At 42.4% G+C, this 19,105-nt stretch overlaps 1 protein-coding gene across 1 annotated transcript in view; it reads right to left on the reverse strand.

Moving 5' to 3' along the window:
• The window catches only part of LOC120944051 (bile salt export pump-like), a 119,195-nt gene extending 100,832 nt beyond the window's left edge, over window positions 1–18,363 (reverse strand). Inside the window, exons 1-5 of the mRNA XM_040357817.1 lie at window positions 18,181–18,363; window positions 10,305–10,387; window positions 7,320–7,338; window positions 4,505–4,540; window positions 493–544 (exon numbers count right to left, since the gene is read on the reverse strand). Coding sequence (XP_040213751.1) covers window positions 493–544; window positions 4,505–4,540; window positions 7,320–7,338; window positions 10,305–10,374 — 177 coding nt within the window. The 5' untranslated portion in view covers window positions 10,375–10,387; window positions 18,181–18,363. The remainder of the gene's footprint in view (window positions 1–492; window positions 545–4,504; window positions 4,541–7,319; window positions 7,339–10,304; window positions 10,388–18,180) is intronic.
• Between the last annotated feature and the right edge of the window lie 742 nt (window positions 18,364–19,105).

Consider the following 19,105-nt stretch of genomic DNA (forward strand, 5'->3'; position numbering starts at 1 on the left):
GCTTGGCCCCTTAGTTCCAGTGAAGGGAACTCTTAAGGTGTCAGCATACACAGAGTCCTGACATCAACCCGACAGAACACCTTTGCGAGCCAGGCCTTCTCGTCCACATCAGTGCCTGACCTCACAAATGCACTTCTGGAAGAATGGTCAAATATTCCCATAGACACTCTCCTAAACCTTGTGGACAGCCTTTCTAGAAGAGTTGATGCTTTTATAGCTGTAAATTATGGGCCAATACAAGAGTAAACCCTACGAACTAAGATTGGGATGCCATTAAAGTTCATGTGCGTGTAAAGGCAGGTGTCCCAATACTTTTGGTAATATAGTATATATATATATATATATATATATATATATATATATATATATATATATATATATATATATATATATATATATATATATATATATAATATTATCAATAATATTGTGTATGATGTACTATACATATACAGTATAATAGTACACAACTAACATACATATTGAACTTACCAGCTGAAAGAAGCCAACACGTATGCTGTCAGCAGCTGCATGTTTGTTAGGCCTAAGAGAAGATATTATGTGTTCAAGAATGGTTATAACATGGAGGTAACGAGGCCGATCTACTAAAGGACTCACAAATATTCACAAAATAAATTATGTGAAAAATCTATTTAATTATTAAGTCTTGTTCAGGTGAAATCAGTAAACAGGGATATCTTTCACATGATTGGATACTTGAAGCAAATCTTCACATTTTGTTGACTGAACAGTCATAAATGCTTTAGTAAATAAGCCTCATAATGTATAAATATGGATTAAAGAGCCAAATCACAATTCACATTAAGGTAGTTGCAATGTAGGAGTAGTGCTGCCTCCAACCCAAAAGGCGTTGATATTATTAAGGGCAAATAGACTACACTTTGCAAAGTGCAGTTGCAGTCTGCAAGTGTAGTTGCTCCAGAGCTTAGTAAATGAGGTAAAGCTTCACTTTGCAAAGAGTACCCAATCACCTGTTATGCCTCGTACACACGGCCGGACTTTCCGAGAAAAAAAGTCAGACAGACTTTTTTTCTATGAAAGTCCGGCCGCATGTAGCCTCCATCTGACTTTTTTTTGTTGGAAGTCCAACGGACCTTAGATAGAGAACCGGTCCTCTATCTTTCTGTCGGACTTCTGACGGACTCACGGCAAACTTTTGCATGGTCAAAAGTCCGACCGTGTGTACAAGGCATGAGGAAAATTTAAAAAAATGCCTTTTTGCTTACACATGATTGGATGATGGAAGTCAACATATCTTCTGTTCATTTACTATGCTATGGAGCAACTGCTCTTGCGAAGTGCACAGTGCACAGTCTATTTGCCTTTAGTCCATCTAAAAGCACAGGTGTCAAACACAAGGCCCGCAGGCCGAATCTGGCCCTCCAGGCCATTTCATGTGGCCCTCACACCTCTCCTGAAGCTGCAGGAAAGCTCCAGCCCTCCTCTGGTCCTCCTCCAGACCCTTACTTTCTGCTTTCAAGCAATGCATCCAGCTTCTTCCCAGCAGCGACATAAGGAAAGGGGGGTCACTGTGATGTAAGGGAGAGTGGGGGACTCAACTTCTGATGGTGGGGTGGCTCTTGACATCTAATGTAAAGGAAGGATGCGCTGGACATCTAATCTAATCTTACAGATACAACTGGCCCTTTTGAGAACAATCACAATGTTAATGCGGGCCACGATAAAATTGAGTTTGACACCCCTGATCTAAAAGTGTCAGTTTAAAGCGGGATTCCACCCGTGATTTAAAAAAAATAAAAAAGTCAGCAGCTACAAACACTGTAGCTGCTGACTTTTATCAAGGACACTTACCTGTCCTAGGCGCCCGTGATGATGCTCCCCCCCGATGCCGATGCGGATCATTGCAAGTCCCGCGCCGCCATCCTCACTAAGGGAAACAGGCAGTGAAACTTGCAGCTTCACTGCCCGTTTCCTACTGCGCATTCGCAAAGGCTCGCACCGCTTTGTGAATGGGCGGCTGCTCTCTGGGATACACACAGTTCCCAGAAGGCAGCGCGCCCCATTCACAAGAAGGAGGATGCGGAAGAAGACCCACCGCGGATAAGGAAGAGGCAGATTAGGAACATCCTCATAGCAATAGGCATTTTCCTGCAATACATTTTTTAAGCAGATGTGGGAGAGTGACACCACTTGACAGAGGGGTTGATTTACTAAAGGCAAATAGACTGTGCACTCTGCAAGTGCAGTTGCTCCAGAACTCAGTAAATGAGCAGAAGCTCTGCTGACTTCCATCATCCAATCATGTGCAAACAAAAATGCAGTTTTTTTTATTTTCCTGGCATATGGGTATTCTTTGCAAAGTGAAGTTTTACCTCATGTACTAAATTCTGGAGCAGGTGCACTTGCAGAGTGCAATTGCACTTTGTAACGTGCACAGTCTATTTGGCTGTAAATCAACCCCATAGTCTTATATCTTTAATGCCGCGTACACCCGATCGGTCAAACCGATGAGAACGATCTGATGGATCGTTTTCATCGGACCAAACCGGTCGTGTGTGGGCCCCATCGGTTAATTATCCATAGGTTAAAAAAAAGCAATCTTGTTTTAAATTTAACCAATGGATACCTAACCGATAGAAAAAAAAATGATTGTTTGTAGGCACGTCCATCGGTTAAAAATCCACGCATGCTCAGAATCAAGTCAATGCATGCTTGGAAGCATTGAACTTCATTTTTTTCAGCACATCGTTGTGTTTTACGTCACCGCGTTCTGACACAATGTTTTTTTTTAACCGATGGTGTGTAGGCATGACGGACCAACAGTCAGCTTCATCGGTTAACCGATGAAAACGGTCTATCAGACCGTTCTCATCTGATGGACCGATTGTGTGTACAGGGCTTTAAGAGGACATCAAGGGGGTTTATTTATTAAAAAAAAATCTGTGTTGCGCATATGTCTCAAGCATTCACAAAGCTGTCCTGAATAATCCGGGTAATTTGCTTAACCTGGTATTTTCCTGATTGAGATATTTCTAAAAAATACCAAATTTTGGCCTCATGATAGAGATAATGATCATAGAAAATACACCAATTAGGCAAATAAAGGCGATTATTTTTAACAGTAGGATGAATGCTTGAGACACTCACACAGCAATTTGTTTAATCCCCCCCCCCTTCCCCCCTGTAGAAACTGAAATCTGTCTTGTTTACATAGGCAGATCTCAGTTCTGTGTGTATTACTGACAATTGGCGGGTGACGGAGGATATTGAGTGCCCGGCACCCGAATATCGGCTTCTGCTGTGAACAAAGTGTAGCAGTAAAACTGCTATGTGGCGGACAGCAAGTGGTTAAAATACAAAGACTCACTGGGAGTGTTGGTGGAGAGGAGATACGACGGCGTATCTGCAGATACGCTGTCGTATCTCTGGGTCCGGCCGGTCGTATCTATGCGCCTGATTCATAGAATCAGTTACGCATAGATTTCTATTAGATCCGACCAGCGTAAGTCTCTTACGCCGTCGGATCTTAACTGCATATTTACGCTGGCCCCTAGGGGTGTGTACGCTGATTTACGCCTAGAATATGTAAATCAGCTAGATACACGAATTCACGAATGTACGCCCGGCCGACGCAGTACATTTGCGCCGTTTACGTTAGGCTTTTCCCGGCGTAAAGTTACCCCTGCTATATGAGGCGTATATGAGGCATACCAATGTTAAGTATGGCCGTCGTTCCCGCGTCGAAATTTGAAAAAGTTACGTCATTTGCGTAAGTTGTCCGTGAATGGGGCTGGACGTCATTTACGCTCATGTCGAAACCAATGACGTCCTTGCGGCATACTTTGGAGCAATGCACACTGGGAAATTCCACGGACGGCGCATGCGCCGTTCGGGAAAAACGTCAATCACGTCGGGTCAGGGTTGATTTACATAACACACGCCCACCTCTTCGAAATTTAAATTAGGCGGGCTTACGCCAGCCTATTTACGCTACGCTGCCGCAACTTTCTTTTAAGAATACGGCACTTGCCTGTAAAAGTTGTGGAGGCGTAACGTAAATAGGATATGTTACGCCCGCACAAAAAACGCTGATCTACGTGAATCTACCCCATAGGATTTGGGACAAAAAATGGCAAGTTCCCTGCACATAGGCTGCTGCCACACACAACACACATTTCCAGGTATGTCGAGGATTGTCAAACAAAGCTGTAAGGTTTTTGTTGTACCCTCAGTTCAACTTTAAATATTTTCCATCACTTCTATGCACAGGGTATTGTAGCACTTCAAATATTTCATTTTGAATTTGATCAACCAAACCTAGAACAAAGTAAAATAGAAACCGCTACTCTTTATTGACTGTGATTGCCATTGGCAGCAGTTTTCTTTGCTCCATTTTTTATAAATAATTAACTTTTTCAAAAGAGCATAGAAAAATAATTCTACCTGACCAGAAAACATGATTAGATGAAGAGTACATTCTATTTCGTCAGCATGGCATTTTCTAAGCATTGCAAAAACTTACTTTTTCTTCTTTGCTGTACCATTGTCATGTTTGTCTCTGTTAAATTGAAAAGGAAATACAAATACAGTTTTGTTTTAGAGAGACCAGCCCAGCCTGCACTGAAAACAAAGAACAAGCAAATCTAAATTGATATAAAAGGCTACCTTTTTCGTCTTATGTCGTATTAATAGATGTTATATTTACCTGTTTTGTGCTGCTCTGTGTTATATTTACCTGTCCGCTCCTCTCTTCTTCTTCCTCTGGGTACCCCCTTAGCAAACATGGTGCCTAGGGGGGCTCTCATGCGCACACGCTCCTGAGCCAGGCTAAGTGCATCCATAGACACAAAAAGCGCAGCTCAGCCATGTTCCCAGCTCCCTCCTCACAGAATTGGAATGACAGCAGCTGGAGTCTATGGCTTCCACTGCTCTCAGTGTATCCTGTAAAACCTGGAAGTGGGAGCAGCACTGTTGCAGACGGGATCAGCTCGAGGAAAGAGACAGGTAAGTTTTTATGTAATGGGGGGAGGGGGGGGGGGGTGGGCGACAAAATAAAGTAGTGAAACATTGTTTACCTTAATGTAGGGAATGCATTAAGGTAAATAACATTTTGGGGTATATGGGTCCTTGGAAATTAGTCCAGCATGTAAGCAGGTGCAGTTATCTGTTCTGCCACTAGATGGCTCTGTTCCAGACTAGTGTCTGGCTACAGAGAATAGTGTCATCAGGTGCTAGGTCCCTTTTATCTAGAACCCTCCTGTAGTTATGTATTGGGTGAGTCAGTGCCATACCTCTCAACATTTTGAGATGGGAATGAGGGACACCTGCAAGCAAACATATGTAGGTATAGGATGGCGCCCCTTTGACTTCGATTTTGTCCTGTTGCATATCTGCAGTTTCTGACAGCTTTCTGTTATTACTTTAAATCATTAGAATATGTGGCCCTTTAGTGATATCAGGGACTGCACTTGAGCCCCCTATATCCAGAAAGTTGGCCACCACTGCTCTAAACCAGCATGCTAAAGGGCAATAATATTTAGTGACCCCTGGTGCCATGCTTGTGAATGCACATGGTTTACACAGTCTACTAGATCAGTGGTTCTCAACTCGGTCCTCAAGTACCCTTCAAGAGGCCATGTTTTGAGGATTTCTCTTAGATAAAACAGTTGTCCAAAATACCAAGCCATTGACTCTGATTTAAAGCACCCGTGCAAGATAAAGGAAAACCAACAAACAAAGCCCGCTGGGGGTACTTGAGAACCACTGTACTAGATGACACTTTACATTCTGTAGACACCTTAAAGTGGACCCGTGGCAATGATATGGACATTCAAATATTTATATATGCTTAATAAGCAAGAAATTACCTTTAAAAAAACGTCACCTACCATTGTAGCACAGGACACTATAGAACAAATCAGTTCTCCAATTTCAGAAACACTGAAGTTGTACATGTCAGCTCTTTCAGCAGCTCAGCTCCCCCTGCTCCAGCTTCCAGAGCTGCTAGAGATTAAAAGGTTGGAAGGCTGCTGAGTCACTGCTGAAAGGGGGAGCAGGGTGGGCTTAGCTACTGACAGGGCTGAGTTTGAGGACTTCAGTGCTTCTGTTATGCATTTAGAGGATGAATTCCTTTACAGTGCCTGTAGCTACAAGGACCAGGGAAAGCTTGTTTTAAAGCATATACTTTATATGCATAACTTAGCCAAACATTCTCATTGAGAATATTACTGTAATATCTCCTGCTCCTGTATACAACATGGAAAGGGACTTATTGTCACATAGCCACAATAGCCTGGACCTGGGATGACAGTACTCCCACAGGTGGCACACAGCCCTCCACACATTACACCTTGGTCATGGCAATACATACTAGGGCCCAGATTCACGTAGACTTACGACGGCGTATCAGTAGATATGCCGCCGTAAGTCCGAATGCGCGCCGTCGTATATTTAAGCGTATTCTGGAAACCATATGCGCTTAAATTTGGTCACGATACGACCAACGTAAGTCTCCTACGCCGTCGTATCTTATGTGCATATTTACGCTGGCCGCTAGGGGCGTGTACGTGGATTTACGCGTCGAATATGTAAATGAGCAAGATACGCCGATTCACGAACGTATGTACGTACGTACGCCCATCGCAGTAAAATACGCCGTTTACGTAAGACATACACCGGCGTAAAGATAAACAACCAAAAAGATGGCGCAGCCCATGCAAGGTATGGACGACGGAACAGCCGTCGTATTTTACATTGTTTGCGTAAGTGTACGTGAATGGGGCTGGGCGTAGGTTATGTTCACGTCGAAAGCATTGAGCCGACGTCGTTACGTAGGGAGTATTTGCGACGTGATTGTGAGCATGCGCGCGCATGCGCTGTACAAACGGCCCTCATTTACATGGGGTCACGGTTAATTTAAATGTAGCCCGCCCACTACATGCCTACTTTGAATTAGGTGGGGTTACGCCGGCCCATTTGCGCTACGCCGACGTAACTTACGGAGCAAGTGCTTTGTGAATACTGTACTTGCCTCTCTATGTTACGTCGGTGTAGCGCATATGAGATGCGCTACGCCGGCTTACGCCACTCTACTTGAATCCGGCTATAGGTATATAAACAGAACAGCAAATCAACATAAGATTAAATATCTAAAAATACATGAAGATGAGAGTACAAAAGGCAATGCCTATGCACACAGGTTAACTTGGAAATACAGTAAATAATAGCAAACTTTCTTGAGAAAGCCAAAGGCTCCAGTGATGCAAATCTGACCCTGGATACCAATGAAATTTTGCAAATACAATTGACTTTAGTGGAAGGTAAATGTGAATACTTACTCTTTATACTTTAGATTATCTGTGAAGAAGCAATAAAAAAAAAACTATTTATAATTCAGGACACAGTTTAAAGTTATTTTACATTCTGGCACATACCTAATTTTATTGCATAGTTCATCTTGGACCAATGTAAGTATTTATACATTTATACTGTATGCCATACTTGTGAAACTGCTGTGGATGGAAGTAGTTGCTGCTACTACAGTAATCCTTGCTGTTTTCAAGGTCCTGTGCGGAGGGGCTGTCCTGCATGGTAACCACAGGGGAGTTCCTCTTTCGGCACTGGTACAAATCACAGAATGTCCTGCATTCTTCTCAATGAATGCTAAGAATTCTCTGATTGGACAAGGTGAAGTGGTGGGGTGGTGACTTCCAGAATGCCACCTCATCCAATCACAAAAAGCATTTAATGAATTGAGAATAATGCAAGGCATTCTTTTTTCTTATGAATATACAAGTAGGAGGAGAGGCTGTGTCCTAGTCAAAAAACCTGACACCATCCCAATGAAACTGTTATGAGCAAAAAGTGGAGAAGAAAACCCCAAATATCCAAAGGAGGAGCTTGTAGTGGGGGAGTGTCACACAATACACAAAAATAAAATGATATTTAAAAATAAATAGTACATCTGTATTAATATTTAAAGCAAGATTATTATTGTTAAAGAAATATCCATATTTGCATGATATGAGTGTATAAGGTACAAAATATTGAGCCTATTGGACCAACGCATTTCGCATAGATCCAGTGCTTCTTCAGGAATCACAAGCCCTATATATCAAGATATTGGTACAATGTTGAAAAACACCAATCTATGTCAACTAGCCAGTCTATCTAGGATTATCCAAGCTGTATATCAATGAAATGTAGATGTCTCAGTATTAGACTAGAAAAGGGACCCAAGTTTCTAAATGATGTGTTGTAAAATGCTCCCATAAAGTCAGGGTTAAACACAAATGTCCACAAATTACATCATTCCATCAAATATGAAGGGACCCGTCAACACTCAGTTTGGTAAGTTAAATGCCAGAGTGTAATGTTCCACTCCTCCATAAGATGGTAAATGTCATACACTGGCCATTGACCACACCAAGAATGTCAGATCCAACGTTTTACTACACATTGTTTTACAACACATCATATGGAAACTTGGGTCCCTTTATGGTCCAAATACTGGGACATCTACATTTCATTGATATACAACTTGTATAATCCTAGATACACTGGCTGGTTGACATATATTGTTTTGTTTTTTTAAATATTGTATTCATATCTAGATATATAGAGCTTGTGAATCCTGAAGAAGCACTGGATCTATAAGAAATGCATGGGTCCACTAGACTCAATATTTTGTATTTGTTTTCCAGGGTGTGTGTGTGAACAGCAGAAACTGTCAGATTTCTACTCTCTATAAATCAATGGCCAGCACTGCTGCTGTTCGCATGTAACATTCATCTGAGCTGCTACATGTGAATAGAACCTCTGACCAACCCTGGAAGCAGTCAATGTGCATCCAGAGACTGCATTTCTGCAGAGTTACTGGCAGGGCTGGACTGGGACAAAAATTTGGCCCTGGACTTCATCCAGACTGGTCCACTTTGACAGGTCTCTCCCATGGCAGCCGGACAACTCCTGCACCCCCCGCCACCCAAGCCCCCTCTCCCCCTTCACTAGCCACTAGCCATTCTACTTTGTTAGAGTAGAACAGCTGGTACTGGAACTCTTATAGGCAGTACCAGTGGGGAAGCTAGACATTATTTCACCCGGGGGAAAGAATCAGTTCAGTGTCCCCCCTTATGGGACAAGATTAGGCAGAAGTGAGAAACTCCCAGGCCATAGCTGTTGAGTCAGCTGTCTGTCCCCACCCCCATGCTCCTCTATTGTCTCCCCTGCTTCTCTGGTCCTCCCCTTGCTTCTCTGTTCCCTCCAGGTGAGCGCTGCGGGAAGAGCGAGGAGGTGAGCGCTGCGGGAAGGGAGAGACAGAGGAGCGGAGGGGGGAGGTGGTCCGCTGTCACTGAAGCCGGCCCACTGAGCAATCGGCCCACCGGGAAACTCCCTGTAGTCCCAATGGCCAGTCCATCCCTGGTTCCTGGCCACACACAAACTTGCTGCAGCCAACCAGCCACTTTGGATGCGACCATAGCACAGAGTGCAGCTTCGACCAAGGGGCAACCGCCTCTGAACACAGCAAACTATCTGCGCCCCATCTTTCGTGTAAATGCGGCCTATAAGTTCATGTAAATAAGGAAAGGGTGTTTTAGTTCCATTTCAAACTTCATCTAACAATTGAAGCTGGTGATGCATGCTACAATCTGAATTCTGTACATTTATCTGACACCATCACATGTGTACTTTCTGAATAAATTAGGGCTCATTTACACTTGCTTCGACTTCAACACACATTAAGGCGCCTTCTGCTTTAACGTGCTTTTTTGTTGTGTTTTTGATGCTTCTGCAATGCTTCGGTGGTGCTTTAATGATGCTTTGGTGGGGCTTTTTATAAAGCTGGACAGATGCCCTGTGTGTGTTTATATCTCATACATGCGATACCTCCAAAAAAAGGCAAAGCTAAAGCTGAATTAAAGCCTCTCAAAAGCTTTAGGTGTTTCAAGTGAGCTTTGTTATAGACTTCTATGGAGGCTTTAAAGACGCTTTGAAGCACCACTAAAGTAACATGGAGTATCATTTCTGAAGCAAAGCCGAAGCAAAGCAAAAGCAAAGTGCAAACAGTACTGTAAGCTACCATTTTATTTAGTGACATGAGCTTTGGCTGGCACCCAGAGAGCTTTAAAAAAAAACTGTCCAAAGCCTTGTTTTGAAGCAAGTGTAAACAAGCCCTTTACATTGTTGGCAGGAAATTATGCAAGCACTCTCTAATGTCCACATTTAGACTGAATTTTTGATTAATCTTGAAAACATCTGGTGTACTCTGTCCATTGCTTGTCTTTTGCATGTTTGATGGCATACATTAGGAGACTATATTGTACCTGATTCATCTGATTCAAACGAGCTATTTTCCGTCCCAAGTTTTTTAATGCTCTTCAGGGTGACTGACATGATGTTCTCCTTCCTAGTCAGACCCTATGAGGGAAGCAAGCAATTAACTAAATGCATATGAATATACAATAAATGAAAACAATTACTTCCCCTGATTTCATTATTCATTTATTACAAGTCTTTATATAGTGCCAACAATTTATGCAGTGCCTTGCATTCTGCACATTCACATCAGTCTCTGCCCTCAATGAGTTAACAATTTCAGGTCCCTCTCTTACTTGCATACATACTTGTACAAACGTACTTGGTCCAATTTAGACTGAAGCCAATTATCCTACTTTCATGTCTTTTGAGTGTGGAAAGAAACCTGGGAACTGGAGAAAAACCCATGCAAGCATTGGGAAAATGTGCAAATTCCATCCAGAGCCCTGACTGGGATTCAAACCAAGGTTCCCAGTATTGCATGCAGAGCTGCTGTTAGAAATCATGGAGCCCCAAATAGCCTACCTGACAGGGCCCCTACCTCCCACTAGGCACACAGGGGGAACACAGCAGGGGGATCGGTGTGGCAGGGGGAGGGAGAGGGGAGAATCTGGCTTTTAGCTACCGCAAAGAGAGACACACAGGGCATCGTTCCAGTAATTACCCATGCAGGCGCACATTCCCCTCCCTGTCCTGCCCACATCTGATGCCCCCTGCTCTCCGGATCCCCCCTGTGTGCCTGGACTCCCTACAAGAGGACCGGTGGTACCCACTGGTTGCATGGCATTAAAGATGTAAATATAAGTAAGGCATGTCTATGGTCAAAATTTAAAAACATAAATCCTTCTATACATTGTATTATTTCCAGCCTACTCACATTGATCCGATTGGTCTTTAAAGGAGTTGTAAAGGAAAAAATGTTTTCACCTTAATACAATCTATGCTTTAAGGTGAAAAAACATCTGATGATGCCGGGGTCCCCCCCCCGAGCCCCTGTTTTACTTACCTGACCCGTCAAAAGTCCCGCGCTCGGTCCTGAGATCCTCTTCGCCGCTCAGCCTGGCAGCTGATTGGCTAGAGCGGATGGATTGAGAGTAGCGCAGCCATTGGCTGGCGCTGCTGTTAATTACATCCAGTGACGCGGCGTGCGGAGGGGTGGGGCCGAGTGATACAGTGAGCGGCTATGGCCACGGGAGCGCGCCCGCAAGGACTTATCACCATGCGAGCTCTCTCGCATGAATGTGGTGAGTTCTTGTGGGGAGGACCAGAGACAGCCGCCGGGGGACCCCAGAAGAAGTGTATCAGGGCCACTCTGTGCAAAACGAACTGCACAGTGGAGGTAAGTATAACATGTTTGTTATTTTAAAGACAATTTTTTTTTCCTTTAGTAACCCTTTAAGTTTCCAAACTTACTTTGTGAAACTCCCTACAACTCCTTGAATTCTGTGACACATATTCATTATGCCCTGTGGGTGGGCACTGCTGTGTCACACATTTCACAGAGCAAGCCATCTGAACTACAGAGGTGATGAGATGAGGAATTTCAGGAGGCGGAGTCAGTACAAGAATCACTGCTTGCAGGCAGCAAAGTACCGTGGGATATACTGTATAGTCCTTAGATTTGAGTAAACAGCAGAGGAGAAGCTACAAAAGCATGCAGGGAATTCAGGAAGGTGTGGAGAGAGATGGGTAGCAGACAAGCAGAACTCACAATATGAATGGAGATTTTTCAAGTAAGCGTAGATTGGATTTTCAAAATAACTATTGTTTTTACTGTTATTACAATGCTGATGTTAATAAAAAAAAAATATTATAAAATATATAAGAAAGTCTATGCTGCTACCATGTATTTCCTAAAAATTAAAGTGGTTGTAAACTCTTACATATACCCAGGCCTCAGGTAATACACAGTGAAGAAACAAATTCTCCTAAAATAGTTGTATCTGTTTATTTGTAACCCTCTCTCCTGTACAGATGTTCAAAGTACATAGATCAAAGGCTATTTTCTCAGCTCCAGAAGGCTGGGGGGTGGAAACCTGATATCAGACGCTGCACAGCATAGATCAAGGGGCTGAGGGTAATTTGAGACCTGATTGGAGGGAGAAGATACACCCCCACTCTACATAGTCTCATAGGGAAGCATACACTGCTGAGGCTGTCAATCATCTGCTATGTTCTGGAGGGGGGCAGAGCCATCTCACGCGATTTTCTGGCATTGGCATAGACTGTCAGAAGTGACTCAAAAAGATAGCAGAGGAATGACAGACTACACAATATATAAGGATATGTTTTGTTCTTTTGTAATTTCAGAACTTTATAACAACTTTAAGCCACTCTTCACTGACAATCCTATACCTCCCAACTTTTTGAGATGGGAACGGAGGGCACCTATTAGCAAACGTATGTTGGCATAGGACATATCCCCTGCCACACCCCTAACACAGAATTACACAGAACTTACACAAAAAAAAAAAAGTTAAACCCCCTTTTTTTACCATTACTAATATTTTATGCTGGCTTTTAAAATATACAAATGCAGCCAATTGGATGATACATAATGCATTTTATGTGCAACTATATATATCAGCCCAAAATGAGGGACAAATGAGGAGGAAACAGTGAGAGTGCAATCCCACTTCATGAAAGTGATAAATTACACAATTAGTCATTAACTGCTGCTCCATGGTAGTCAGTCACATGTCCAGTGCCTAGGCATTTAGTTGTATGAGATGTCTACCGAGAAGGAGAATCAACATTTAAATTGGCTAATCAAACCCTTAATCAGGGAGCTTACAACCAGATACCTAGGCATTTGGTCATGTGATGAGAAGCATTGTCCTGGTCATGGTCCTAAAGCAGCAATGGAAGGGGTTTGAAAACTATAGCTAACTTAAAGTGGATGTAAACCTACTCTCATCCTTTCTAAACTACTGCCATAGTGCTGATCTACAAGGATTTAGATGCCACCTGCATGTATCCTTACCTGTCAAATGTCTCCCCTCTGTCTGTTAAAAGAACTGAAAAACTGCAGATTCTGTGGGTGGATCTGTTGTCTGGAGCTCTGTGGGTGGAGTCGTGAGTCAGTAGACTCCCCACCCACCTCTACACTCCCCTAAGGCCTTGTACACATGATAGGATAGCCAGAGGACAACGGTCTGAAGGACCGTTGTCTTAGGTTAACCTATGAGGCTGACTGATGGTCCGTCGTGCGTACACACCATCAGTTAAAAAAACGATTGTGTCAGAACGCAGTGATGTAAAACACAACAACGTGCTGAAAAAAACGAAGTTCAATGCTTCCAAGCATGCGTCGACTTAATTCTGAGCATGCGTGGGTTTTTAACCAATGCTTTTGCATACTAACGATCGGTTTTGACCTATCAGTTACCAGTCCATAGGTTAAATTTTAAAGCAAGTTCTCAATTTTTTAACCGAAGGTTAAATAACCTATGGGGCCTACACACGATCGGTTTGGACTGATGAAAACGGTCCTTCAGACCGTTGTCCTCTGGCTCTCCTATCGTGTATACGAGGCCTTACACTAAATTCTGCTATGATCACTAACATCCAGTCAAAATCCAGAAAAGTAACCACATGACTTCAGAAAAGGAGTGGGGGTGGCAATTAAAACATAATGCCTGTCTGAAGCTAGTGCATGAGATATGTAAATAACCTGTCACTCACAGCAAGGGTGCGGAACGGACTAAGGTTTTTCTCTGTAAGTCTGTTTTATTTCACTGAACAATAAAAGAGGATTGCTCAAAGTTTGATTAACTCTGTGTGGCAAGACTGGGCACAGATGATAGGAAATCTTATACTGTACATTGTGACAGCAAAGAATTTTTTTTTTCGGGTTTACATCCACTTTAATAATGTAACCTGATTTAGGAACAGGTTTAAAATCGATCTAGAGCAAATTTCAAACAGAAAGCCTCACTGGTTGCTATTTGCAGTATCTCCATTTTATCCAATATTCTTTTTTTTAAGTCTTGGTAGTCATCTTTTGTCCTCCCTCCACTACTTCTAATATGCTTGTTCCATATCATTGCTGTACAACAAGTCTATGGATTGCATCCCTTGAACATGTACTTTCAAAAACAAGTCATCAATGACAGCTCTCAATTTCCTGCTGTGACAAAATCTCTTAAAGCTGAACTTCACACTAAACGGTAAGTTCTGCAATTAAGAATCCTCCCCCCTCCTCTAACAATATTGGAGGTTATTTTTTTTTGTGGGCAGGTACCCACTCCCACTTCTTCTGGAATTGTTAAGGTGATTCCACTGGGAGTTGTCCCCTTCCCTTCACTGCCCGCAACCTCTTGGGACATGCCACAGGTCCCAAGAGGCTGCAGGACCATGCACAAAGAGCAGCGCTACCTGCACATGCGCAGTGGGAAGCTGACTGTGAATCAGTAAGGAGTCACAGCCAGCTTCCCACACAAGACATGCCGGCAGTCAGGACTCAGAGGACTGGATCGGTTAAGGATAGTGCGGATCCTTGGATAGGCAAGTGTCCTTATAATAGAAGTCAGCAGCTACAGTATTTGTAGCTGCTGACTTAAATGTTTTTTCTACAGACTGAAGAACCCCTTTAAAGTGGTTATAAAGCCTAAACATTTTTTACCTTAATGTATTTCTTGCATATCCCCCCTCACCCCCCCCCCCTTTTACTTACTTAAGCCCCATTCAATCCAGTGCTGTACCTGTCTGAAGCTCTTTAATCCCTTTGCTTCCTAGTCTCACTGGCTTTGCCGAGGCAGCAGGACCCATTGGCTCCCGCTGCTGTTAATCAAAGACAGTGATGAGGGAGTGGTGGCAGGTCCATGTTCCACTGTCTGTATCAATAGACGCAGACAGCAAAGCTCACAAATGAACACACATGAGTGTCTCCATAGAAAATAGTTTCCATGGGGGCACTAAGTGGAGGGGAGGAGCCAGAGTTGCCGGGGGCAGTCTACAGAAGGCAAGATCGCGGCTGCTTTGTGCAATTTCATTGCACAGAGTATGTAAGTATAAACCTGTTTGTTATTATTTTTTTAGAAACTGAACCTACAATCAGTCTATTTAATACAAAGCATTAACCAAAGTAGATGACTTTGAGTTACAAGCACCCAAGAAGATTATAAAAAAAAAAAAAAAAACACAAAGTTAGTATCGGTAAATACTATTATTTTTATTTACAAATAAGATATGTTCACTTATAACTGTCTCTTTTTTTGACTACAGAACATTTCTTGATCATATGCTGCTGTTTTTGGTAATGCATGTTCTTTTGTATTTTACAGTGTTTTTATGTGCAGCTCATTATAATCTAATTGGTATTTGCAAGCAAATGTTCTACAGAGAGTATCTGAAGCGATGCTAATTTAAGGAAACTGCTGAGTGATACATTGTCATTAACATCTGCAATCAAATTCTGACACACAGAGCTTATCATAGCAACCCGATCAGAGCTATAATAATAAATTAACCATGTAAGATTTCAGTCTCCTTATCCAAATGCATACCAAACAGCTACAAAAAAGCTTCTAACAACTTTGAAAATCTGCTGAAAATGTAAGGTTGGAATGCATTTTATTTGAGAAACAGTTGGAGATTTGTATCTGTTTTAAAGGGAATTGACAAATATATGTTGCGTCAGTAAAACAATATAAAGCTGAAATATGTCTGCCTGAGAACCATGTGATCAACAATGAGCCAGATTGAGTCTACACAGTGCTCTGTCATCAGTGAAATGCTGACTTAGGGCCATATTCTGAGTAAGGATACGATGGAGTATCTCAGGATACTCCATCGTATCTCTCTTTTTTGGCCTGTGTATCTATGCGACTGATTCTTAGAATCATTTTCGCATAGATACACTTAAGATCCGCCATGTGTAAGTCACTTACACTGTCGGATCTTAAATGTAATTACTCCGCCCGCCGCTAGATGGCGTTTACGTTCAGGTCTCATTTGTTTATGCAAATGAGCCTGATACGCCGATTCCCGAACGAATCCGCGTTGCGTAACCATCGCTAACATCGTTTGCGTAAGCGTAAACTTACCCCTGCTATATGAGGGGTAAGTTTACGCAAGTCCCACGTAGGCCATGTTAAGTATGGCGTCGGGTCCGCGTCGTGTTTTTCCGTCGGCTACGTCGTTTCCCTAAGTCGTTCTTCAATACGACTTTACGTCAATGACGCACACGTCAGCGTCATTGACGTTTTACGCCGAGAACTGGAGCATGCGCACTGGGCTATTTTAAGCCCGGCGCATGTGCAGTTCGTTAGAATCGGGGGCGCGCTTAATTTAAATAGAATACGCGTGGCTACGCCGGGCCATTTACACTCCGCCGCCCCAAACTACGGAGCAAGTGTTTGGGGAATACAGCACTTGCTCCTGTAGGTTGGGGCAGCGGAGTGTAAATGGCTTACGCGCCGCCCGCGGGAAATCTAGGAGAATATGGCCCTTATTGATCAAACTTAGGGCATATTTACACCAATGCATTGTGGTAAGGTGTGCGTTACTTTTGAATATTACCCAAACACAGTAGCATGGTGTAAGGCATGACAACCTATGACAATGCACCATACTCTGCTGCATTACACATTTTGTTTCCCATCTGAGTTTTGGTGCACGTTGGTGCAATGGCAGCCCATTATCTTCCATAGGCTGACTTTGAATATCACGTTAATGCACAATATAATTGGGGATATTTACTAAAACTGGAACACACTGAATCTGTTGCAGCCAAACATAGCAACCAATCAGCTACTAACTGCAGCTTGTTCAACTAGGCTTTGACAATAAGCCCTGGCTCACACTGCCCGCAACTTCTGCGTGACTTTGAAGTCGGACCCCAGTGTGACTTCGGCATGACTTGCATGCAACGTCTTTAACAAAAGTCAATGCAAGTCGTACCAAAAACGGTCCAAAAGTAGTGCAGGAACCTTTTTATGAAGCCTCGTACACACGAAACTTGCTGGGAGATATTTTTTTGCCGAGGAAACCGGTCGTGTGTACATTTTCGTCGAGGAAACTGTCAAGAAACTTGACGAGCCAAAAAGAAAGCATGTTCTCTATTTCCTTGACGGGAATGGAGAAAATTGGCTTGTCGAGTTTCTCGACGGCTTCACAAGGAACTCGACGAGCAAAACGATGTGTTTTCGCCCGTCGAGTTCCTCGGTCGTGTGTACGAGGCCTGAATCGGTGTGACTCAAGTCGCACCAATTACAATGGTTCCATTACACAGAATGGAGTTTGACTGGGGTCCGACGTCTGATGTGACAAGTGCTCCAAAGTCGGAGAAATTGCCGCATCAGTGTGAACCGGTCCTAAAACCTAGAAGCCAACTGGTTACTCACAGATTCTCTGTGCACCAGTTTTAGCAAATCGCCGAGTGTGTATTAATGGACATGCATTAACACCCCACACCGCACAAACGTAAATGGACTTTTAATATTCATCTAGCCTTGTGTTCTCCAAAAAGTACTTCATATTAATTATGCCTATAAACTGGTCCATACGGTTGAACATATTATTAATTATGTGTTTTCATAAAGGAAGCCTTTTGAAATTCTTGTTTTACCTCTACAAGCAAAAATAATAATAATAATAAAAAAAATAATAATAATAATAATAAAAAAATACTACTACTAACACTACTCCTACTACTACTACTACTACTACTACTACTACTACTACTACTACTACTACTAATAATAATAATAATAATAATAATAATATAATGTTGTATGGTAGTTTGAATTGTTTAAGTAAAAATTAATACTAACTCATTTTTAGTTAGTATTCATTTTTGATAATGAAAATTGTATGTAATATAAAATAATGACAACTTGCATCATATTCATATATGACAAAAATAGTAAAAAATGCTTTTACCCGAGTTGTAACAGATGCTTGTTCTCACTAAAAGAATTCTAGCTGAGCTTTGTCACAGAGAGGTGTGTATGTCCATATCGAGTGTCCAGGTGGAGAATGACAGCCCAGTAATATGAAGTGAAGTTTTAAAGCGTGTATTGGAGGTTTTCAGAAAGGTTAATGGCCGGACGAACGCCTCTCTGACAGTTCAATGACTCTGGTTGCACGAGTGGTGAAAATCTTTGTATGGTCACTGAGATTTGGTTATAGATTTCCAGCAGGTCTCCTCCATTCATTGGAGTAAAAGGGCCAAGTTCAGTATAGAGGCAAAACATTCCTCATTCCTTAACTGGTTAATTCTGTAGTGGACAGAAAACTTGGCAGTGACCTCGGTTACAATACCCCAGCTGCACAAAAAAAATTGTTTAACAAAGTTCTCATACTGGATAAACTCAGACTGTTAAAGGTATATTTAAGGGATTTATTTTATGGTGCTGACTCTAGCAACTGGATCAATTCCATCCCATAAATTATTTATAATGTGTGAAAAGGATTTATAACTCTGCCTGTAAAGTTCAAAGCAGTGGATATGCTATGCCTCCATTTTCAATACCATAATTTTTAGTAAAAGGTTTTCAAATTTTCCCTTACTGTAAAAAAAACGGTATATTTTACCTTTAGGTGGTTATAAAACTCCTTTGTGATCCCTGAAAATACTGTATAGTCAGTGGCGGCCCGCCCATAGGGGGCGCCCGGGCGCCGCCCCCCCTCCCCCAGTCAGTAAAAAAAAAAATCTAAAAAAAAAAAAAAAAAAAAAAATTTTTATTTAAACATGTCCCTTTAAGGAAAAAAAATTCCAAAAAAGGTTCTTATGTGCACTGAGTCCGGGCGTCAGGCGCCGGGAAAAGCGCGGTATGGGTAGCGCCACGTCTGTGCAATCACGGGA

Source organism: Rana temporaria, chromosome 6, assembly GCF_905171775.1.
Source record: "Rana temporaria chromosome 6, aRanTem1.1, whole genome shotgun sequence".
NCBI lineage: Eukaryota > Metazoa > Chordata > Amphibia > Anura > Ranidae > Rana > Rana temporaria.